Source organism: Strix aluco, chromosome 5 (assembly GCF_031877795.1).
Source record: "Strix aluco isolate bStrAlu1 chromosome 5, bStrAlu1.hap1, whole genome shotgun sequence".
Taxonomy (NCBI): Eukaryota; Metazoa; Chordata; class Aves; order Strigiformes; family Strigidae; genus Strix; species Strix aluco.
In genome coordinates, this window is record NC_133935.1 from 53,939,444 (window position 1) to 53,963,987 (window position 24,544).

The window sequence follows — 24,544 nt, forward strand, 5'->3', positions numbered from 1 at the left end:
TTTCACAGCTGTTGTTGATTTGTTAGTACATCTGCCCCCAAATCTCCCTGCTGTTTGCTTTATGGTTTACAATCTTATTTTCATTTGTTTAAAGAAATGTTTTTCTCTCCCCTGTCGTTACATGAGACATCCACATGAACAACAGCGCAACGAAGAAACTGCCTATACCCACAGTCCTGTCAAGTGTGCAAAGCAAACAAGCATAAACAGAGAAGGACTGCCTTCCCCAGCCCCTCCTGCAGCTCTGCTCCTCTCATCCTAGAAATGGTGTAAAACAGTTTGGTGCTAAATCATAGCTGAGAACTGCTTTAATTCATTAAGGACACCTATTCTTTGTCATATTCTTTAGCAGGAGAGCCTGTTTCCCTCATTAGGCCAGCTGATACAATGGAAAATATGGGCAGCTTTCAGACTCAAAGTCCCTTATCTAGTCTAAGCCCAAAAATGTGTTCATTTTTCCAACTATGAGGTAAGTTTAAAGCAAGATAGGACCTCCAGCTCCAAACCTTGCACCTCTTAATCTTTGGACTGTACTACTTTTGACATCGTATGACATGACAGGCTTTATGATCAGTCACATTTTCATAGGAATGCAGAACTGAGGGAGACAGAGCTTATTTTTGTTAAACTATTTGTCTGAGTCTATATTGGAACTAGGATTTTTTTGGAGGGGGGAACCATAAAACGGCACAGCACAGCCAGTGCCAGCAGCAACCAGGCAGAAACCCTGCTTATGGCAAAGCAGGTTTGGGTTCCCACAGGTTGTCACTCAGCCTGAGCTAAAGCAGTCTGAAGTGCTCTGCAGGGAACTCTTAAGAATTAAAACTTACATTCCCTCACTTGCCTTCCTGCCGTCGCAGTCAGGCCAGTTTGAGGGCTTTAATCACAAAGGGAACATGGGAGAGAGGGCTGGAGGGTTGTTTGGATTTTTTAATTATGGTCATTATGTAATTGGATAAAAGGTTGTAAATTCTACACAAATGCATCACAGGTAATGAAATACTTCTCCACAGGTGCATATTGCCATTAAATGAGTAACATTTGTCATTTGACATATACCTCCACAACTGTAATTACAGTAAATATTTCAACTGGGAAACTAAGGTACAGGTCAACCAGCCTATTTAAAAGCACACACTTCCAATCAAGTTCTGCCATGCACACCTCACTGCAATTGCAAGATGTTGCTCTGTAGTTACAGAGATAAGAGCAGTGTGGGAGCCCTTAGTTTTTTCTCACAGATCCCATTTTCCAGGCTTATTACTATTGTGTTACTGCAAGCTTAATACACGCGCATCATTCAAAAATCAAGACTATCAAATGAAAGCATGATCAAGCCTGGGTGAAGCATTCTGCAGATATGCATTTTGTAATAGAGTTAAGCTCAGAGAGCAAATAGCTCTTGTAACTGAGATGTTTGCCCTCAGTGTGCTCCAATAAACTGATTTACTTTTCTTCTTTTTTTTTTTACCCTTTTTTTTAAAAAGAGCTGACGCAAGTTTGTCAAAGGGAGTTGTTGGGGTGTAGCAGCTGTTGATTGGTTCATCTGATACACTCCCATTTGTCTTTAAATCACTGTCCAACTGCTCTAGGTTGCACATGAGCAAACTTTTCATTACAGGTACAATTCCTAAAAGATATAACCTGCTTAGCAAGTGAGGAAGAGAATCTGCTTGACTCAGAGGTAAACCTAAAATATTTTTTCTTTACAATGTTTGATCAATGTATTTTAGACACTGGTCACATTTTTAAAAACCAAGAATTAGAAATTTAATTAATCTGTAAATATAAGTGCAATGTGAAGGATATGTTCCTTAAGAATTACTGACATGGTAATTTACATTGGCATATATCTTTGGTATTTCTTCAGGAATGAAATTTAGTCTTTTTTTTTTTTTTTTTTTTTTTGTAGAGCAAATCAAAACCTAAGCAACAGAGAAGCAGCAAAGGGTGTTTAAAGCTGACCAGGCAATTAAGAAATGTATGCTTGCTTTACTTTGCAGCCCTTGGCTAATTTCTGAGAATTTTTTTCAAGGCTCTTGATTTACTTGGCTAACATTTCTGTAAATAAATGAATTTGTGAAAGCAGGCTTTGCATTTTAATTGTTAATTTCACAGTGACAGCACATTTCATTTTTAAGTAGCTGTGCAGACAATAATTTTGTAAAGTCACTGTCATGAAGATGAAGAATCCGGCAAAATCTGCTAAATCAGATACCATGGTGGAGCTTACAAATCTTGATACTGCAAAACCCATGAAAATGTTAGTCATATCTGTGACCCGGCATTATCTGCCTGATCATTGTCTATTCATTCAATGTCCTAACTGCAGACTGGACAGAAATCAATAACATTGTGAAATCTGATGCCAAAAATTTCATCATTTTCTGAATCACTGCTGAAAACCGTTACTTAATAAATGATGCAGAACAGTACCCTATACTTGAAGAGAAAAATAGTTCTATAGGGATAAATAGCTTCCCGCTAATAATAGGTGAATCTCTTGCAACCAGTATTTCCATTTTAATACCATACTTTAAGAAAAATATTTTCTGTTCAGCCAAATGCCACAGGAGACAGCAAAACTATCACCATATTGACGCCAAGTTTAAGAAACACTGTAGAGCTAAGATTTTTCATATATATAAACATAAGGGGGAAACGTATTGGTTTGAACTACAGAGAAGGAAAAAGAAGTGGAGACTTTTGGCTGCTTCCAAACTTACAAAATTCCTCTGTAGGGAAAGGAAGTCATGCAAGTCATGATGGGTTGGATGCCTAAAACAGAATTTAGGGACCAAATTCAGAACTCTGAAGCAGAAAGCACTCAATCCCAGGGAAGCTAAAGCAGATGAACTTTGATGTTTCTCCTCTGATATCATGTGCTAATCTTCTTGGCAGGGCCCAGGCCTGCCGGACCTTGGTGGCTGTGCTCTGTCACGCCATCACTGCCCTGGTGACTGGCCATGACCCAGGAGCAGCCTTTCAACCAGCACGAACCCTGCAGGGGTGTAGCCGAGCACCCATCTACCAGCCCTGGCAGTGGGGTTGCACATGGTGCAGCATGCAGTGTAGCCAGTATTTTATTTTAAACAGAGCCAGCTAGTGCATCCCCCTTTTTCTAAATAATATCTCGCAGGTCAAGCAGCAACCCAAGAGGCACATGGCTACCTCATTTCCTCTTCAGGTAAAGGGGTGGGAGCTCTGCCCATTCTATGTTACTCATGGGGAGCAAACGCTACCAGTACCTCAACATCTTCTCAAACCCTTCAGTACCTACAGCTTTAGGAACCTGAAGACATGGATTTCCACCAACTAAGGACCAGTTCTGCCAAGTTCTGCTGAAGTTCAAAGACACCATTGGTTGTAAATACAGTTATTAGTGTTTTCAGGATTCAAATCTAATACCAAGACAGTTTCATGGGTCTCATCCTGCCCACATTTATGCCAATGGCTTTCAGCTCATGGTTTGCAGACCCTTTGAGCTCTACCAGCTGCTCCCTAAAAGGTGACAACTGTAAGAAACCAGCTTCTCAACAGATTTAATTTTGCCACCTGAGGCTTTCCACCTTCACCAGAAGACTTTTAGGAATTCACAGATTAAAAAATAAAATAAAATAATTTTTAAATCACTGCTTTATGCAGTAATTCCACAGCCTCTTGAGGTGACGCCCATAAATCAGATTACTTGTGTAAATGTTTGACAGGACAATGTCCAGATGATTCTTATGCTCTAACATGTATTTCCAGTCCATTTTTGCTCCCCTTTCCAAATTGTGTTTGCTGTGCTGCACAAACTTTCCTCTTCAGCTTAATCTCTGTGTAATTTAACTACTGGCAACTTTTTTGCTTACTTTTCCTGTTTCCCAACTCTTTGAAGATCTGTATTTTTTTTGGACTGACACTACTGGAAAAGAAGCGTTCCTCTGACAAGCGTTTGGCAGTGTGCACAGGGGAGATTTTGCCCTTTACCAGAACAGGGCTAAGCACGGTCAGATTTTTCTGCCTGACTTTTACACCACAGATGATTAAAAATAAGCATCAGGAATTGGAAAGACTTCGTTTCTCAGACAGGGCAGTGTCTGCATTTGAAGACAGTTCTGTGAATGAAATCACAGTTGGGAGGGCTCTATTGGGGGGTTTTCTTATTATCTTTCTGTGTCCTGGAGTTATTCATATCCCAAGCGGGCAGAACCCCCCGGCTGCTGGAATGCGAGTGCCGGCAGCTCTGCCCTGATGCCGGAGTCACTCGTCCCCTCACGCACACTCCCTGCATGGCAGCAGAAAGGAGTAAACACAGACGATCTCTCTGGTAGGAAATCTCCTGATGCACTGTGATATTGCTTTTCCTTTTCAGCTGTGTGGTCTGGGTGAATGTTTTTAGTAAGCGAGGAAGCTGACTTTAATTTCTGGCCTGGGGTCAGTTTTAGCCTCCAGGACTGGTACTTAAAAGTTTACGTTTACATTTTAAACACATGCACTCTAACATTTTGCCACTACAAGTATGTTTGTAGATGTTCTTAAGAACAGAGTGTGATCATTAGCAGAGGCTAGTGAAGGTCTGGTCATTGAGCAAGGACCTATCCATCCATAAATGCAAAACCAGGAAAAAGGCTATTAAATAATTGCAGGTTTAGTGTTACAAAGAGCCAGACATAAAAATTATTTGTCGCAGTGTCTGATATTGTTACTATACAGTGCTGGGCTGCATTTAGCATGTGATATTTATGAAAATTGTAATGGATTCAGCCAGTGTGCCTGATTGCAATGTATCAGGTAGAGTGCCAGCAACATGCTATCTGGTCTGTTCTTGCTCTCTTCACCAGTGTGCCTCTTTTGTCTCCTCAGCTATGAAATGGAAATATAAAATGTATCAAGGAATATCTTTGGGAAGGGAAAAGTATCATAAAACTGCAACATTTCTTGCAGTGTTTTCCTCTTGAATCTGGGAATGAGCAAATGAATGTAAATATGTATCTGCAGATGAGACTGTAACATAAAGCTGCTGATAATCCTGGAGGTGAAGTCCTCTTTGTAACTCTGGTTTGTACAGTTTCCTTTGGTCCATATAGAAATAGACAGTTGAGCATTTATCCATATGATTTTTAAAAAGCAGGGATTTTTCTAACAAGGGTAAAGACAGTCCATGTAATATTCATGTAATATTCCTGCATGAGACAGAGCTTCTAGTCTTGAGAGACAAGTAATAATTAAACTCAGATATACTGAAAATCAGAAAATGCTGTATCAGAATTGCACCAACTAAATATCATAGAAGTGATCATACAGAGATGCTTACCTCTGTCCGATCCCAGTGAAGTGGCCAAACCTTCAAAACATTTAAATCTGTGACAACATTAATCTTACAACAAATTATTCAAAACACTGAGAATTTCCCTTAAGAGTAAGTATGTTTTGAAGTAGTGGTAAGAAAACCCTGATATACTCCATTTCTAACCACAAGCTCTTCCGCATCACCATACCCTAGAAATTCAAAACCAGCAGTTCAAGAAATTACTTTCTGATGGATTTGTGATTTTGCCAGATGCTGGATATCCACTGTGCATCCATTGGTCCCTGCACTCTTTCCCATTTGAAGGGAGACAGAAGGACCAAGTGCTGACATATAAAGGGACATTATGTTTGCCCAGAATTTTCCCAGTCTGCAACGGTTTCCCCTCTTAATGCTATTACAAAGAACAAACACAAACCCAACAATTCACACTGGTTTATCTAATTTGAGGAAAACTCTAATGAGTTCTGTTGTGTTTTGTTTGCAGAACAGAGTGTTCTGGCAGTCCCCGCATGGTAGAGAGGACCCACAAGCAGACGACGTGGTGCTGTTTACCCTGAAGAAGTGAGTGTGTGTGCTGGAAAGCGCTGACCGCTCTAATGGATCGCATGGAGCTGCAGAAAGTCAACATCGAACTTGATGATCAGAGCAACAGTGGGGAAAGCCTTGAAGACAACTACACGGAGCTGGTTGATTCAGAAAAGGCTGCAATTAGGAGGTAAGCATTTAAATGGGAAGGCTGTTCTGTTAAGGCTAGAAATAAGTAACCAAAAAGCAAACTCCACTAATGGTATCTGGGACTCAAAACATTTCCTAGGTAATGCAATGAATTTAGTGTGATTGTTTAGCTAGTGTTTTCCCACAGCACCAACCATCTCTGTTCTGCTCTCTGCAGCATGGTGTGCCCAGCACAACAGGGGCAGCCCAGGTTCCCCCTTGCTGGCCACTGCCTGCAGTGACCTCTTCAGGCACCCACTTGGCAATTTTCAACCACTCCAGTCAGATAGGACATGTGTAAATTAATATGCTCCCAGGGCAGTGCTCATCTCCCATGGGGCAGCCCACCCTCAGGCATCTCCGCCAGAAGCCCCTATAGCACCAGAACCTGGGTGGCCTGAGAAAGACATCTCAAAGCCAGCCATCAGCCTCCAGCTTTCAGCTTGCTGAACCCCCTGGCACATACCTCCAACAGGGCAGTTGCAAGGCACTTTGTTCCTCAGCTGTGAAGTACCTGCTCAGCTTTAGCACATTGCTGGCAGTAAGGAATTGTCATTTTCCAACATCTGTAATCAGATATAATTTGAAGATTACTGGTTTTAAAACTAAATTCCAAGGCAAAACAAAGATCTATTAAACATGTCATTGGACATGAGAATCTTACAGGAGTAAAGAGGGGTTTTTCTGAAGGATTTTTAAATATTCATTGAGATGTCAAAGGAAAGTTTCCACTGATGAGAAAAGGCACTACTTGAACATAATGTGTGTGTCATAAGCCTTATCTAATATTTTCTTATTTTTCTTCATGTTCAGTGCATTTGCTAGTGATGATGCAGAAAGTCAGAAGTTCCTTACAAATGGATATCTGGGTAAAAAGAAATTGGAAGAATATAGTGAAGAATATGTAAGTTTTATTCAATTTTAAGGGTAATTGCAAAGTAAATCTTATTGACCTGAATCTTTTTCCAAAAGTTTCAGTAAACAAAGTTACTCTAGATCTTGATCAGTATAATCTTGGCTTTGGAAGAGTAAACATATTTTCTAACAGTTAGTGCAGCAAACCTTTTCTGTTGTCTTGCAAGCAAAACTGCATCTTTCCTTCACAAGTATTCAGAAAAATTCCTCACATCATACTTGGACTTCAGTAGCACCCATGTCATCTCACCTGAGATGTTCAGCCAGGGTGGGTCTGCACCCATTTTTCTGATAGGAGATTTGGTTCAGGGGAACTTTGTTGTTCCTATATCAAGTTAGAACTGGGCCTTAGTGCATATGCATTTGTATTGTTTGTTTCCAGAGTCAGTGTAAATGAATCCACATCCAGCTGCATTGCTTTAAAGAAAGGACATTCACGTTTGGCTTTACAATGCTGAACATTACACACTCAGCACACCTCCAGCTCTTTCCATGTGCCAATGGAAGTACAGCATTGGTTTCTGGGGGGTTCATAGGGGTATCTCCTGGGGGGTTCATGGGGGTATCTCTCTGCTCAGGATTTAACTTTATTCAAAGTTTTCATGAACATCTGATTTTTTAAAAAATCAGTAATTTGAAAATCTGTTAGATAACAGCATGTATTTCTATAGAGGCTGGCCAACACAGCCAGTTGTGGCTATGTCACCTCAGTTGCCTGTCAGGAATGTAGCTCTCCCCCACACTGAGACAAGAGGAGAGTGGGAAGAGGCAAACACCTACCAGCACAGCTGGCTTTGGGGATAGAAGAGGCTCCTTATGGTGGAAATCACCTGTGAGCTCAGGAACCTTGACACAGCTCCACCTCTAAAAGATCAAGGAAGCAATACAGGGAAAAACAGCAGACATGATAATTAGTCTGTTGTTCTCAGTAAAATGCAAATTAATTGCCATTTTCTGTTCTTGTTCCCAACAGCACCGGGGAAGAGCTTCCTTTGGAATGTCCTCATTCAACCTCAGCAATGCCATTATGGGCAGTGGCATCTTAGGGCTCTCCTATGCCATGGCCAACACAGGAATTATCCTTTTCATGTAAGTACATATAAAGAAAAACAAATAGAATATAGCAGTGAGCTGGAGCTAAAGTTTTTGTGACTGAGAGGTACATTAAACTGGTTTTGTTAGCTGAAAAGTTTTGTAAGATCATCTGTAATGAAAACATTTTAGCTGCACCACAAGGAACCATCCACTGCTGACAAACCTTTTTTTTTTTTTTTTTAATTTAGCTCTGTTTTGTATCAGGAACACAACTGTGAATTGATACTGTGCAATCAAAAACCAGAGGGGTAGAACAGTATACTGGTCCTAAAATAACAACAACAATCTTACTGGTTCAGTTGGGAATTCAACAAGGGAAATAAATCACCCATAAAGTATATATTTACATCATCCCAACTATCTAATCACTATGTAGAAATGGAAGAATATTCAATATGTCTGAAATAGCAGTATGCTTTGAATGAAAAGGCATTCACAGATTTATTCAGATTTAATGTTCTCCCTCAAGTCTATTTGTACTCAACATGCACAGATGACAGCAATGGTATGTGGCTGACATACAGTATCTATACACAATGGGTTTTGATAGACAGTAACAGATAGCCTCATGAAGTTTTTTAATCTGTGGCTAACCTTGTAAAATGAGACAGACTGTACAAAAAAAAAAAAAAAAAGTTGGTTTTCTTTTTTCAATAACTGGTTTTAATTTTAACTGAAGCCTTGATATTAATCCTCCATGAGGCTGGAATAAAGCATGACAGTACTATATGACAATAGGCCATTATTTTACATCACTGAAATCTAACAAGCCTTTAAATCAGGTTGCATGACTATCTTCATACAACTTCTTTCTCCTGGAGATTGTGTAACTATGACAGCAACAGCATTTGAAATGCTACATGTAGCCAGTTGCTAAGAAGCACCTCCTGTGTTTCCAGTAGAATTTTTAACTCAAAATTAATTGTAGATGCACCTGCATTCAATTGGTTTAGATCTAGTATTTACAGATACAAAAATGGAAGCTGGTTCTAACATTGACTGCATTAGGGTCTGAAAAATGTAGGATTTTTTTTTTCCAACTTTCTCTGAGCACTTGTACTAACTAGTATGGCCATAAAATATGACCGGAAAGAAAACTGCGATACATCAAGCCTCGCTAGGGGAAAAAAAAACATTACCTTTGTAATATTTTTATTTTTAAGGCTCTGTTCATTCACACGGGTGGCTAAAAAAATCTGATATGAGCCTAATGACATTAGCTCAGTTGGTGGTGCTAAAACAGGGAGTAATGCTAAAGCAACCCTATGAAGTCTTAAACAGCAAAAACAAAGGACATCTGCACCCACAGTTCATTTTTGTTTCTGTCCTACTTTCATACTTTCTGCATGAGAACATTCTCCCTTCTGGTAAGGAAGGAGTTTTATTTAAAAGTATAAAACTGTGTGAGGATATTGTTACCCCCATGGCATGTATCCACTTGCTGGAAGTTCCTCTGTTTTCACAGATCATGACATTAGTGTTAGCAGGACAGAAAAATCCCATCTACTAAATGGAAAATGCTGGACATTTATTTTAATTTGGATGATGCTGGCAGAGTTGTCCAAATTTTTGTAATTTACTGTTCTCATGTTGCCCAAGTGCTCTCATGCTGGAAGATGTTCCACAGGGTGAAAGCTAAAGGAGGCCTCCTAAAATTCAGAAGCTCTCCAGAAGTTCTTATTACATCCTCCTCTCCTGTAGAGGAGGTTTTCAATGGCACACAGCATGCACCAGAACATCACTTCTGCTGGCATGATTTAGCAAGTGCAAGCAGGATGGCTTTAGTTCACCACACCTCATGCGTCAAGACATGGAGACCATGTCTCTGAAAAGCAGCTGCCTGATTAAGAAGGGTGCAATCTTGGTAGGATACACTGCGACCTCAGACATGACCCCCCTTACCAAATTACATGAGCCAACAGTGTGAGAGACAACCCTGCTCACATGAAGTCTGCAGCACTGTCTGTCTCTCTTGGAGAAAGAAAATTCAGAGAAAATTGTGGTCTGGTGGCCATCACATGGCCCCAGGGTCTATGTCTCCTCTTAGACTGTAACTCATTTATGAACTTGGCTGTCAGGATTTCCCATAGCAATACCAAATCATGTGTTCAGTGGAGTGGAAGCTGTGCACACAACCTCCTGTTCAGTCATGGAGTAAGGCACATCCGTATTTCTTAGCTATGTCATGTTATCTCACATCCCCTTCTGCACCAACCCTTGTGCAGGTTGATAACAAGACAGTTATGGTAATAAGATATGTTACCCACAGTGTTGTGCTCTGAAAATGTCATATAAAGCTACATTTTTCACCAGCAGTTCACAACAGGCAGATAGCTGAAATCACATAGGATGCGAATGTTGTGTGGAAGGAATATGGCAGTAATCAGAATTAATGAATTCAGGCACCAGTACCTGCAAACAGACTAGGCTAGAAGAGTATGCTGCAAGTGCTCCAACAGCAGACTTTCCAGTGTCGTGCCATACTTTAGCATTATGCAAGATTTCTAAAAGCAAAAGTGGGCATCTCAAGCTAAACTCCACATCTTCATGATGACATGGTGAAAGTCAAAAGTGGTGACTAGTCAGGAGCTGGCAGCAAAGTTGTCACAACCATGGTTTTAGTTTCTTTTTTAATAGCTCTGAGTAAGGAGAGAGATTAAAATAAGAGGTCAGTGAGCAGGTAAGAGACTGAAGACCTGACTCTTGTATAGAAATCTGTTTACTTCAGCAGGGTCTTGTTAAGATGTAAGATTCAGTCCTTGTGGAACAACACAGAACTGGCACTTACCTGAACTTAAACAAGCCTTGAGGGGCTCTCGGAATACAAGACTCACAAGTAAGCTACAGCTGACAATTGTCTCTTCATTTACCACTGGGAGTCCAAAGTACAAACTTGCTGAAAACTATTTATGCATTGAACTTCATGAGAATGAGCAAGCTTACATTCAAATCAACTGAGTGTCTCTGATGTCCTGCTTGGGATTCTGATTTCTGCTTTGCCTTGCAGAGTTTTGCTGCTCAGCGTAGCAATACTGTCACTCTACTCGGTCCACCTCTTACTGAAGATATCAAAAGAAGGAGGTATGAGGATCAGGCTGTGGCTGACTAAGAGTCCCTACTGCATGCATGTATTTTACCTTGGAATCCAATTCAAGTGTGTCCAATGCAGTGGCCCATGTTTCTTTTTTTGTTTGTTTTTTTTTCAGGATCACTCATATATGAAAAACTGGGAGAAAAGGCATTTGGCTGGCCTGGGAAGTGTGGTGTTTTCATTTCAGTTACAATGCAGAACATTGGAGGTAAGGGGCAAGAGTTTTCTAACTTTTCTACAGAACACAAGTGTTTTCTCTCCTCTTCTGGCTAAATGGCATCAGAGAGAAGCCAGGTACATATATCTATACCATACTGTAATAAGGAAGGACAGGAGGAATTCACCTTGTCTTGTTTCAGTTACCTGACACTTCAGTGTCTGGTGAAAGCTAGTTACTTGGGATCCCTCCATGACCAGTGAAGAGCCTTCAATGATGGCTAAAATGGCTTGGCTGAATGTCCTTAAAGATTTGGCTGTTTCTCTTCATTGAGTACAGCTCAGACTAGACATCATCTGCTTCAACTCAGAAAAGATTAATCTGACCTAAAAGGAATGGCACATGCTTCTGACTTCTCCATAAAAGAAAGGCTCTTCAGTAGTTCATTTTACAGATGAATTCTCTCCTTGAAATGACAGCTGGGTTGTGATCTCTCTAACATGTTGAGTGTTTAAGAGTGATTGTTGAAAGCATTCATCCACAAAGATACTTCCTGTGAAATATCTATGAAGAAATATTCATCCTCTCAGGAGACTGTTTACTTACTGATATAAGTAGTAGGCGTAGGACTATGCATTCATGCAACAAAAAATTCCTTTTACTACCCTGGAAGAAGCCTTTTAGAAGACTGGAGAACACCATCTCTGAAAGCTCAGGGAATTTTGTAGTTTTTTCCAGATTTTTTAAGGAGAGGTAGTTGAAATATAAATTAAATGCATCAATGGTCAATTAAATATACATAGAGTTTTTTGCGATCTCTCTCTTGGAATTTGGCATGTTTTGCAAATCTCCATTGACAGATCATTACTGTCATTTTAGAGCAACTTTGTTACCCAGACAGAGGTGGTCTACTGCAAGAGACTTTTTGATTTTGTTCATAAAAGATCCTATTCCGTGGTCTTCCTTTCCTTCCTCACGCCCAGGTATCAAATGTGGTTGAATTCAGAAAGGAAGTATGCTTCCCTCTTAGAGAAGAATAACTGTTCCTCGAGTTCTCTTGTCTAGACTGATCCATAGGTCTCCAGAAACCTCTCTGTGGCCAATGTAAAATAACTGAAAAAAGCATGCCTTCTGGAAGTACATTTAAATGAGATGTATAGAAGTCCACATTTCCATCAGGAATCTTGACAACTAGGGTGGGGTTTTTTTAATGTATGGAGTACAGTATTGGACGCAAGAAGCTGAAAATAGAAGGGATAAGGCAGATGAAGAGATTTAGAGGCAGTAACAACTAAAGTTACTACAGGATGTGGATGGACAGTGTCCATAGGAAAAACAACATTTACAACAGAAAAGCAAAAGGAAAAGTTAAGAACATTAATTTCATCAGAACAGTGATTTCAGTATGTTGTTAATTCAGTAATAACTGCATTGTATTTTAATACTGAATGCTAGATGTCATTCAGGACATGCTCATAACCATATCAAGGGAACATACCATCTATTTAGTCACAGTGTTATTTGAACAAAACTAATTTCTCTATTTTAGCAAAACTTGGTTTCCCAAAATAAATGTTTTTCATGCAGTTTTAATGGGTTTTAAAACAAATTATTTTTGTTGGAAGTACACTGTTTTCTCTGAAGGTGTTTATTTTTTTCAGCCATGTCAAGCTACCTCTTTATTATTAAATATGAACTTCCTGAAGTGATCAGAGCATTTATGAAACTTGAGGAGAGTTCTGGGTAGGTACCTTTGCCCAACCTGAACCTCAGATGAAAATTTTTCACTTTGATGTCCATGATAATGATTGTTATTTTTTATTCCTCCTCTTTAGAGAATGGTACCTAAATGGGAATTACCTCGTCATACTCGTAACAATTGGGATTATTCTTCCCCTCTCCCTTCTAAAGAGCTTAGGTAAGCTTAATGCCCCACTTAACCTCATTTCTTATTTCTATTAGGATTGTGAATTTATATGTAGCTGAACTATTGTTTTTTTTTCTTGCTGCACAGGTTATCTTGGTTATACGAGTGGTTTTTCACTGACCTGTATGGTTTTCTTTGTCAGTGTGGTAAGTGACTGGGTATTGTCTCTCTGCAAATACAGAGCCTGCAAACTGTGCAATGCTGTTATATTTTTAACCTTGACAATTTAATGTGGATGTTAGAATAACACCTGCAAGTGAATAAAATCAGCAAGCTTATTGCCAAATGAAGCCAGAATAAAAAAGATCAGCCTAAAAAACAAGACCTAAGAATAAAAAATAAAGCAAGAAAACTGCAGACACAAAGTAACGACAAATACTTGCAGGAGAAGCAGAAGTGGTAGCAATTTTTTACTTGCTCCCTCTCCTTCCCCTCTCTCTTCTGTGTTGCTGTCTATATTTCTGTTGGCATACCCTGGATGTAAGTGTAATCTCCTATGGTGGTACTCTTCTGATTACATTGTCTACTCTTCTGTAGGTAATCTTCAAGAAATCCCAAATACCGTGTCCTCTCCCCATCATGGACCACGGGGTTGAAAACTGGACCACCACCAACAACACAGTGCCGATGCACCTGGTCATGTTACCAAATGAGTCTCTCAGTTCTGGTGTGAATTTCATGATGGACAACACAGCTGGGCACTTACCAGGCCTTGAGGAGCTAAAAGATACCTCCCCCAAAAGTGGTGTAGAATATGAAGCACACAGCGACAGTAATGACATGTGTCAGCCAAAATACTTTGTGTTCAACTCACGGGTAAGGGAGATTCTGTAGAATTTGTCTTTAGCCATTCATACCACAGCTAAACTGCTGCCTGCCAAAAGTCAGAGGTACAGCAGTGACCATTCTTACTAATGGGAGCTTTATTTTACAGACTGCCTATGCAATACCCATCCTGGCATTTGCATTCGTATGCCACCCTGAGGTGCTACCAATATACAGTGAACTGAAAGAGTAAGGTTCTTAAATTTTGTCCCATATTTCCAGTTAACCATAGCTAGAGATCACTTTCTACATGTTCTGCCTTGATTGCTGGTGTGTAGACAGCTATGATTTATTGCTTTCCATAGTAAACAGATATTGGCTTTGCTTTGACCTAATAGTCAGATACTGGTGACAGGGAACCACTGTTCAGATAGCTGCATTGATCGATATTTACTTAGGAAAGGGGGAACCTGGACAGTCCTTCAAATGATGTGAAATATACTGGGGAAGTTCATTGCACTGAAACAGATCATTCTGGTTTCTAATAATATCTTAGTGAGTTCTGCGTCTGGGTCAGCTGCTGCTTATACTTAAGCTTTCTTGGGATGCCATTGGTTTGGGTGTCTTACATAGACCCTTCACCCAGGCTATTTCGCTTATCAAATATCAAAATCTAATATACTTGCTTAAATCAGCACAGAGTTGACAAGGGCACAGAGTTGACAAGTTGGGAAGGGCTAAGAAAATGAATTTGTCCAACAGCAAGAATTACACTACAGGAGGTTGTGCTACAAAACTCCAGGAGGCCAAGACCCATTACCTCCTATTTCAGCAGGTTTAACCTCAGAAGAAATAAAAATTCTCAGCTGACTTGGGAACATGCTTCCAGGTCTTATGAGCTGAAGATTTTCTTACACTAAATCTTTAACCAAAGGATTTCTAAAGAAAGCATTTGACCTGCAGGAGGTTCTTGAACCTACAGAACAGCCCTATGTAGATATAAGGGTATGTTCATACAGAGCTGACTGAAAGCTCTTGTCTATTGTTATTACCAGCCCTGCAATTTTAGCCACTCCATTTTTTATTTAAAATACAACATTTGATAGTGTATAAATAATGATATACAAAATAACACAGCACATTTATATGTTGTCACTAAGTAAGCAGTAGAAATGGAGTTTCAATACACTTTTATAAGTCTGTGCTGCCCTGCACAGAGCTGTGAAGCTTCAAGTAAAGAGCTCTGTATAACCAATATAGTTGCTATGAACTACTAGCTAGTGTGGGGATGACAGTAGAGCTATGACTCTTCAGAGCACTTCTTGTACAAATAGAGGCTTTATAAGAATAGCACTGTTACTGTCTTTCTCTCCTACTTTAGTCGCTCCCGAAAGCGGATGCAGAATGTCTCAAATATCTCCATCACTGGCATGCTTATCATGTATCTTCTGGCTGCCCTCTTTGGATACCTTACCTTCTATGGTAGGTCAAAGCCCTGTTCTCTGCAGAATTTTCCCTCTCAGTTTAAAGCAGGTGAGATGGTTCTGTCACACTGAGGCTCAAGTGTTCATGTATTTTCTGTGAGCTTGAATCCAGGTATAAGCATTATTCAAACACAGCATGTAGTGTGTAACCTCATGAATAAGCGGTGGGACTTATCCAGCTGTTGGGCCTCAAGTTCTTCACCCACAAGAGACTCAGAGGCACCTACTGGGTGGACCAGTTTTGTATCTCTTGTTTTTTTGAACTCAGACAAGAAGCTGCTGCAAACCTGGCTCTTGGCAAAGGCCAAGAGTGACCATACTAAAAACACTCTAGTACTCAACAGTCTTACATGACACTATTAAGTGCTACCCACCCTGGCTCTGACGCCACTAATTCAGCTTCACCTATGCTGAAAAACAGGTGCAAATCATTCTAGTGTAAGAAAAATATGGATGAGCTAGACTAACCGGTAGGTAAACAGAGCAGCCCCTCTATTAGCACACCGTTTTATGCAAACGCCACCTCTTTTTACCTTGTTAGTTCCTCCATTACAGCAGAGAAGTGAATGACACAGCACAATCTGCTCTCTACCACTGGGGCAGGATGGCTCTGTTTGAGAGCTGGGACACCTGGGTGAAGGTCGGAGGGACCTGTTCCCAGTTCAGTGAGTTGTTTCCTATTTTGTATCAGAGAAATTATTTTTACCTCAGGTTCCACATCCACTTAAGCACTTTGAGAAAGTCACTTGAGATACTGGAGTGCAAAGCATCACCTCAAAGCTGTATTACCCTCATCATCTCTGAATGATGGACTTGTATCAGTCGTGCTGCGAAAATTCCTCTTTCGTGCCTAACCCAAAACATGTATCCGATGACAGCAGCTGGGCCAAAGCTAATCTTATCTGGCTGGAGTGTAAAGATCATTTTGCATGTACAGATATTACTTAAGTGATTGAACTCCTTTGTGTTTCCTTTTCATAGGAGAAGTTGAAGATGAGCTACTTCACACATACACCAAAGTGTACACCTTCGACACCCTCTTACTGTCAGTTCGCCTTGCAGTGCTGGTGGCTGTAACCCTGACTGTGCCCCTTGTCCTTTTCCCCGTAAGTAATGCAGTTGCTGAAGCTGAGATCACTGCTAGCCCATATACACTGACTGTATGTACTCAGCACAGACAGACTTTAACATTGAAGAAAAGTAAGACTGAGTTTTTATTTGGGAGGGTCTGTTTTCTCATATGCAGTTTGATCAGAACAAGGACCATAGGTACTTAGGGTTGCAAACTTTGAAAGACTGAAATAAATCAGTCTTTATAAATAAATCAGAAACAACTGTCCTGTCTTTCTTTGTACTATATTTATCAAAGCAGCAGTGTAAGTACCAAAGACTTGGGCATATATTGAAACCACTTACAAAATTTCCTGATACAGACATAGGCAGCTACTGTAGCGTCCAAACTCAAGACAGACACATGCAGCTCGGGCCACGCACTGTGCAGGACTGCCAGACCTGGCTGCCAAAGCAGAGGGGCAGAGACCCTGTGCACATCTTACATGCTTGAGTATATGGAAGTTAAGTGCCAGAAAACAGAGGCAGTCACGACTCAGACACAGTCAGACGTCTGAGCAAAGTTTGGATCTTCTAGGTGCAGTTTACAGGGAAAAACACAATATCCACAGTAGCAGGGACAGAAAGACACAGCTAAACAAACTGCTCTGCAGAGGGACTGACCTCCTCAGGAATCAATCTCCAGCTGAAAAGCAGACCTCCAGGCTCCTGAATGTACAGGACTGTCCCTCATGCCTTTCCTGGGATGGAATGCAACGGGGGAGAAAATAGTTGATCCTGGTCATTTAGTTTTGAGAGGCTGGTGTGCCATTTGTATGGTGTGTACAGCCCTGCATTGTGCTGCCTTGGGACTCCCACCAATCCACATCACACTGTGGTGTTTCCACCTGATGAGAGCAGTAGTTCTGGGGTTCTGTTGCTCCGTTGTCCTGGATGCAAACGCAAGCTCTGTGTAGGTACTGTTTCCAGGCTTGCTGACAAATACCTAAAAGCACTGATCACCATTCAAGGTTGTCTACAGAAGAAAAATTTCTGGTATAAAACACCCAGAGTGATCAGTCCATCTAGCTTAGAGTGCTCAGATGCTCTGCCTTAAATGTCGTGTTTAAATCAGTCACTACGTGCTTAAATTAGTCTTAAATAACAGATTCTTCTTCATGGGAAAACAAGTTAAGGTCATTGCAGAAGCCTCTATCTGTCAGATGTGGCATTTTGCATTTTGCATCTTTAGCTTTCTGTATAATCATTTTATATCTGAATAGTGTGCAAAGGCTTAGCAGTTACATACCACAGTACTAATTGCTCTATTAAAAGAACTCCCGAGAAAATATCATTTGCTTGTAAACCAGCATATCAAGCAATTTTACACGGCCTATCAAGACAGCCAGCTCAGCAGATCTAATTACTCCAAATAAGCAGTATAGTTGTATCAACTACTTTTTTATGAACAACCACATTTGTATTTCTTACAAAATTTCTTGTAAATTAGTCAGAGTTTAATCTTTTTTTAAAAAAAGGAAATCAATGCATTGCTAAAAAAAAATAAATATCGATTTATGTACCCTTAATCACTGTAAAACTTCAGTTTGATAGCTTCATCTTAAGGATGATGTCACAGCAGAAACAATGCACAAGATGTTGACAATAAGTGAATAGGAATGCAGGCAGCAGTTCTTCAGTGGAATAAGGCTGGTTTACACCAACTCAGTGGCTGAAGAAAATTTTTATAACCTGCCTTCCTCTTCCTAATATTGGCTCACATCAACTTGAAAAACATAATATGCAAAATTCATTCTCTGTTTTTAAAAGATGGGCTTCAAGTCTGACAGAACCCCATACATTTATTGAATTGCCACATTCATCCAGAAACAGTTGTCTGTTATTTTAAAACAACCAAACAGAAGTGAGTTTCTAGCTTTTTTCAATGTAAAAACATTTTTATTCAACTTCTACATTTCAAATGATTTAAGTTAATCACAATACTTCAGAGTAACACTATCGCCAGCCACCAAAGGGATTTGCTCTTCACCTTTTTCCTACTTACCGTCTTTGCTGATGAAAAAGCAAAAAAACTCTCTCTGTGTTGTGTGAGAAAGTCAGCAGAGAAAAAAGGATCCTCTGCAATAGTTTTTAAGATTGTAATTTCCAAGTGCTATTGAAAAATATACTTTTGAGAGAGATCTATATGTATATGTACATGTATATGTATATATTTAATGAAAGTAAAACAACAGCTTCTTCCTTCTCTCAGAAAAGTAAATGATAGAACTCTTGGGGGATTTTCAGAGGGATCAGGTTCAGGAATACAGCAACTCATATTTCACCCGTGCATTTTTTGCCTGCTGATTAGTATTCATAGTGGGGGTTTCTTTGGGGGCTTTTTTGCTGATATTAGCATCTTTCAGTTGAACAGATTTCATGTCCCTGATTTTACACCCTATTTACTTGACTTTCTTCTACACTGCAAATATTTGAGTTTCTGCATTAAACTGTGAGCCCAGTTCTCAAAAACCTATATCACAGTGAGATTACATTAAGGGAATCAAAGACTGAAAACACATTTCTTAAGTCAAAATTTCTCACAGAAAAAGTAGCTAGCATAGTTCGTTTAAAAAAATGAAAAGCGAAGATAAATTAATTGCTGTTTTACTTTCCCTGCTGGTTTTCATCTTACAGATCCGTTCATCTATCAGTGCATTGTTGTTTCCCAAAAGGCCATTCAGCTGGATAAGACATTTCCTGATTGCAGCAGTAATTCTTGCTTTTAATGACCTGCTTGTAATTTTTGTCCCAACTATTAAAGATATCTTCGGATTTATTGGTAAGTTTCATAAATACTTTTTGTTCACTCTGTTAATACTCTCCACAACATATTTACATTCACGGGCTGAATTACAGTCTCTGTTTGGGTCTTGCAGTAAAGTAATATAAATGCAGATTAAAGTTAAAAAGGGAAATAAAAATTCCCAAACAGTTGACAGACAAAGCTAAATGCTACCCAACCTCATTGCTACCTTGCATGAGGCACAAGGAATCCAATAATCCTAGTATAAAAACTGGTAAGGAATTCCCACTTTGACAAAAAGGGCATTAAGTTCATGTGGAGGAGAGGGAAATCACCTTTGGTTTTCAAGCATCTATAGCTTGGTCAAAATGTATTGACTTCCAAACTGTGATGTTAGAAGGAGAAAGGTGACACATTTCTTTTGACATTCACAGTTCTCTCCCTACCTCTTTCTTTTGGTCAGTTTTGGCCTCTGACCAAAGAGGTCCATGAAAAGCCTCCATGCTCTGAGCTGCTTGAGGACTTGGGGATGCAGATGCCCTTGAGAAAGACACCTCCATGGAGTTTCTGCCTTTTTTCATATTTTTATACTCCACACAGGCAGCCAATTTGCTCCTCCCTGCCTTTTACACCTGGACTCTGCTGAGAGGAGAGGAGCTGGCATTTCCAGGGCACAGCTCATCCACACTCTTTTCTACACCTGCTTTCCAGGGTCATCATGCCCTGGAAGTGCCTGTTTGTCCTTGCTTCACCAGCTCACATGTAGACATCCATATCACAGGCAGCCACGCTGGTTTGAACAAACCCTCTCAGTAACAAATGCCTCTTCAGGCCCTGAGCACTCAAATAAGTGTTTGGACATCTAGAGCTCTGCACAAATGCTGTCTGCAGAGGAAGCCCCTTGCGTAGCTGGGCTTTGAAGAGCAGCTGCCTCCCCACGTGCTCTTTTGCAGGTGCACCACGTTGCTTGAGTGTCAGATGACACGGTAGTCAGCTCTGTTTTCTCTTCCAGGTGCCTCTTCTGCTACAATGCTGATTTTCATCCTCCCTGCTGCCTTCTACCTGCGGCTGGTTGAGAAGGAGCCCCTGAGGTCTCCCCAGAAGATTGGGGTAAGGGAGTTGGCATCAATTGCAAAAAGAAGGATGGGAGGGTGTGTGCTTTCTGCTGGTCACAAATACTCAGACCTTTGACTTGCAACATCTGGCAGTTGCTCATAAATGGTAGTGTCTCTTGCAAAGTACAGGTCAGGCAGTGTAATTCACCTTAGCATGGAGAGGCAGTCCTCACAAGCCAAAGCCTTTAGCGCCCTACTGATACGCAACAGGAAGTGTCTAGGTTAAAATGTGACTTAAATCACTAGAAAAAGGCATTTATTTAATCCAATCTAAGCTCTAGTTAACACCTGCACTTGCATAAATAACACCAAGAGAGCATATAAGGAGCTGTTGGTTCACGCTAGAAGGCCATCTGTGGATTAACAGGAAGGCTTGAGGTCAAGGTTAAGAAGGAAGTTGAATTGCAGAGATAATTAAGTAATAGTGAATTCCCCACTGAGGTAGATCCATACACCTACAGGACACATATATGAAGGTGTATCATTTATACACAGTATGTTTTTATATGTTGTGCTGGACTGTCACAGCTGTACCTTTCATCCTGAACATCAATAGTTATCTGCACATTTAAAAATATCACCAAGGAGATATCCTTTGAAAATTTAATCAGAAAAGTTATTAGTGAAATATATATGGAGGCACATAGTGTAAACAGATGTACATATGTACATCTATATATATGTTCACAAAAAACATGGAAGTTCAATCGATACATACTGCAAGTATAAAAGAAAAGGTTTGTTATCATAAAATGATTTATGATGATGACTTTTGGAGCTGTTATTATAGAGAGACTGTGAATATTTGTTCATGTCTCTTTGTTCATTCTTCATGTTGCTGTGTGTTAGGCACATCTAGAATTTCACACCCTGCACTGAGATCACATACAATATTCATCTTTGTGTTGTGAGGCAGAATATTGTTAAGTGTGGACAGATTACGGTAAACTAAAGCCCCACTAAAGCAAAGGGTGACTATAAGCACCTGAATCACTTCAATATATACAGAAATGTCTTCAGAGAAGAGAGATGGGCTTACCTGTTTGTCTTAATAAGGATGAAAAGGATTAACTCTGAAGCTGTTCTTGATATCAGTGACAATGATCATACATTGAAAATTGGTCAGTTTTTAAAGAAAAAAAGCTGTTCCTCTGTTATGCTTTGTATTATTGTTCATAGTAACAGAGTGGGTTTTTTCCAGATCTAGTCTTGTAAAGCCTGGCTCTCTTGGACTGAAATTCACACAGGACTCACTTTGATTCACATAGCCCTGTATGACATTACTTGGGTTTTAGTCACAGACAATGACCCAAACTCAGAACCTGGGTGTTACAAGTTCCAGTAGGACAGTCTGTGAACTACAGTCTGCTCAGTCACTTGCTTTATTAATAAAATTTCATTTTCCAATTGCAGGCTTTAATTTTTCTCATACTTGGCATAATCTTCATGATTGTGAGTATGACTCTTATTGTAATGGACTGGATTTACAATCCCCCAAGTTCCAGACATCACTAACCTGTGGAGACAACCGAGTGCTTTTTATACCATAAATATTTCTATTGTGTGCTCCGAAGGACACCAAAATGGGACTGTTATTCCTAGCTAGTAACTGCAGTATTTTGAAGACAGTTTCTGGTAAGGTCACTAGAACCCAATGGAGTCTACATCATCCTTTTCACTAAGGATCGTTATTTATGCATTAGGAACCTGAGATTAGCACTTCTGGACAGGTGAAATGAAATGTGTGATGTGGATGCTTTCTATTTTCAAAACCAAAATAACTGTGTACCTAGTCCTCAAAAATAGCTCGGTGTCACCCTCTTCCATCATGCTAATAACCACAGTTCCTAGAGTCCTGGAAAGGCAATGGCCAGAAAACCATCTAGTTCCTTGTTTTCTATCTGAAGCTTGTGGGCATGGCTGCCCAGCTCCAAGAGAAAGGGTATGGTTTCTGTAGGGGTCTGAAAGGTGACTGGTCCCCACCAACTGGTCTACCAGAAAGATGATGGCTTTGACAAGCTTGTGGACAAAACTGAGCATCAGATTTGTTGCCCAAATTCATCACCCTTGGCAGATGACAGCTGTCATACAGAATAAAGCTCTCTGGCACAAACTCTGTGCTGGGGCATGTGCTTGAAGAACAGTTGAGCATTCACATTTTGTTGTTAAAGATGCCTGTGCTGGAAACATCAGGCTTTTCTGCTGTGGGGTTTTTTTTTTGTTTTCTTTACTTTTTTAATTCTTGTGTGAGCTTGCATCACTGAACAAGTTGTATCCTCCATAGAAACTCGTCTTCCATTCTCACGGGAATTTAAGGAGACCACAAGGTGTGGCAAAGCACCCTATCCAGTATTGTTCAGTACTTGTGTATTTGATAAATGTTCAGTGCAGGAAACTGTAATTTGCTATATATAAAAATATGTATTTATGTAAATAATTTTTTGTTTTCCTCTAGTTATAAAAATGCTACCCTGTGGTAAATGATTTTTGAAATTTTTTTATAGCCACACACTTAATATTGTTTTGAAGAAAACATATTGGATTGGTGGGTTTGTAAAAGGTTCATTTTTATTCAGCAGTGTTTAAAACATACCTGTAGCAAGCCCTAACGGTTACCTGTGTAAAAACACATTCAGATGTTTACTACTTATGTTACAATAAATTGCAAGATGTTTTCCTCTTGAGAATTTTTAATACATGCCTCACAGTTCTGTATTATCATTGTACACCATAAACTTGGGTAACTTGCTTCGTTGCTCTACCTTAGCTTGTCTCTGCATATGCTAGCATTCAACAACATACATAATTAAGGTATGCAAAGAAAAAGACATTATTGACAATATCTCAAGTGTATCATGCTATGCAGCTGTGCAACACAGGAAAAAAAAAAAGAAGGTTAAGTTCTATGTTATATGGGTGCTTAATTAATGCTCAGTACCCTCCAGACTGCGATTTTGGCTGTGCTGTGGATTACCCACTACATATGCTCTCTGTACACACCGGAGGAAAATAGTCAGAGAAGTCACGTTAACTCCATAGCAGAGGGAATGAGTGCAAAGGTGCAACTGTTGGTTTTAACACGCTTACACAAATCCAGGCTCATGTAATTGTAGTTTTCATTTTCCAACTCAGAAATCTGTTGAGCACACACCTGTGAATTCAGAAAGCCATAAAGCACACAAAAAGTGTCTCTGCTCACTCCTCAACTTCGCACAAAATTATGTGTGTGTATGTGTGTGTATAAATGTGTGAATACTTACAGGTAAACAGGAAAGGCACACCAAATATGTATTCCATTCCAACTGCTGTCTGTCTGAGCAGTATTTTATGCTTGATTGAGTACTGTATCCTTAATATACTGGGGCATGCTTCTTCATGAATGCTAAGTCTGGCTTTACATTTTTTAAAGAAAAAGGTGCCAATAATATTTTACTCTATTTTAAGTACACTAATTCAAATAATGCTGCATTATTACTGCAGGTACCTTTAGCATGGACTAGAGTTAACAGTAATGCACCCACACACCTTTCTTCCTGTGACCATTACTGAGAGTTACGAGTATGGAAAAACTGAACTGTAACTGCATCTTTGCTTCAGAGCAAAAGCACATATTGTGACTGCAGCTGCATGTAGAGACTTAGGAATTCGTGTAGCCCACTTAAAATATAAATGACCTCAAGAAAAATAATAGAAAAACTATGGAACAATAGCATAATTCACTGTCTTTTCACAGCGCAAAACTGTCAGTGTCTAAAATCGAAGTAGAGAGTCTGTAACATGTCCATTTTTCAAGTTAAAATATGTTGGTAACAGTGATATGCAGCTGCTGCGCACACTGTAAGGGTAGTATTGCATACTAACTTATTAGCACTGCTGGGAGCGGTGGATGTTGGATTTTCTTGCTCGTTTTGTAATGTTGACAATAGGCCTTGTGAGGGTTTTTATTACAAAACCATCCATGGATGTATAATAAATGAATTTTTCAAAGACTGTAGATCTTTTATCTTCTGTTTTAGGCTAGCGGGAGAAGGAATTTTTTTTTAAACCAAGCAGAGTCAAACTGGTAGCCTTAACACGAGCATCATTAAAACTGCATTCCTTTTTAAGAGAGAAATTTGTGTATCCATGT

At 39.8% G+C, this 24,544-nt stretch overlaps 1 protein-coding gene across 6 annotated transcripts; it reads left to right on the forward strand.

Annotated features, from left to right (window-relative positions):
- Nucleotides 1-1,094: 1,094 nt before the first annotated feature.
- SLC38A4 (solute carrier family 38 member 4) lies at nucleotides 1,095-24,405 on the forward strand. 6 transcript variants are annotated; one of them, XM_074827379.1, is made up of 17 exons: nucleotides 1,095-1,684; nucleotides 4,930-5,020; nucleotides 5,781-6,011; nucleotides 6,824-6,914; nucleotides 7,899-8,014; nucleotides 11,028-11,101; nucleotides 11,227-11,319; nucleotides 12,930-13,011; nucleotides 13,104-13,186; nucleotides 13,283-13,341; nucleotides 13,733-14,011; nucleotides 14,130-14,209; nucleotides 15,342-15,442; nucleotides 16,426-16,550; nucleotides 19,192-19,336; nucleotides 20,313-20,410; nucleotides 21,829-24,405. In XM_074827379.1, exons 3-17 carry the CDS (start codon nucleotides 5,893-5,895, stop codon nucleotides 21,928-21,930), a joined length of 1,647 nt encoding a protein of 548 aa, XP_074683480.1. In that variant the 5' UTR covers nucleotides 1,095-1,684; nucleotides 4,930-5,020; nucleotides 5,781-5,892; the 3' UTR covers nucleotides 21,931-24,405. The 6 variants fall into 6 exon arrangements, with proteins under 6 accessions (XP_074683480.1, XP_074683479.1, XP_074683484.1 ...); XM_074827377.1 differs by lacking the exon at nucleotides 1,095-1,684 and adding an exon at nucleotides 3,957-4,312 and having other exon boundaries at nucleotides 4,849-5,020; XM_074827378.1 differs by lacking the exon at nucleotides 4,930-5,020.
- The last annotated feature ends 139 nt before the right edge of the window (nucleotides 24,406-24,544 follow it).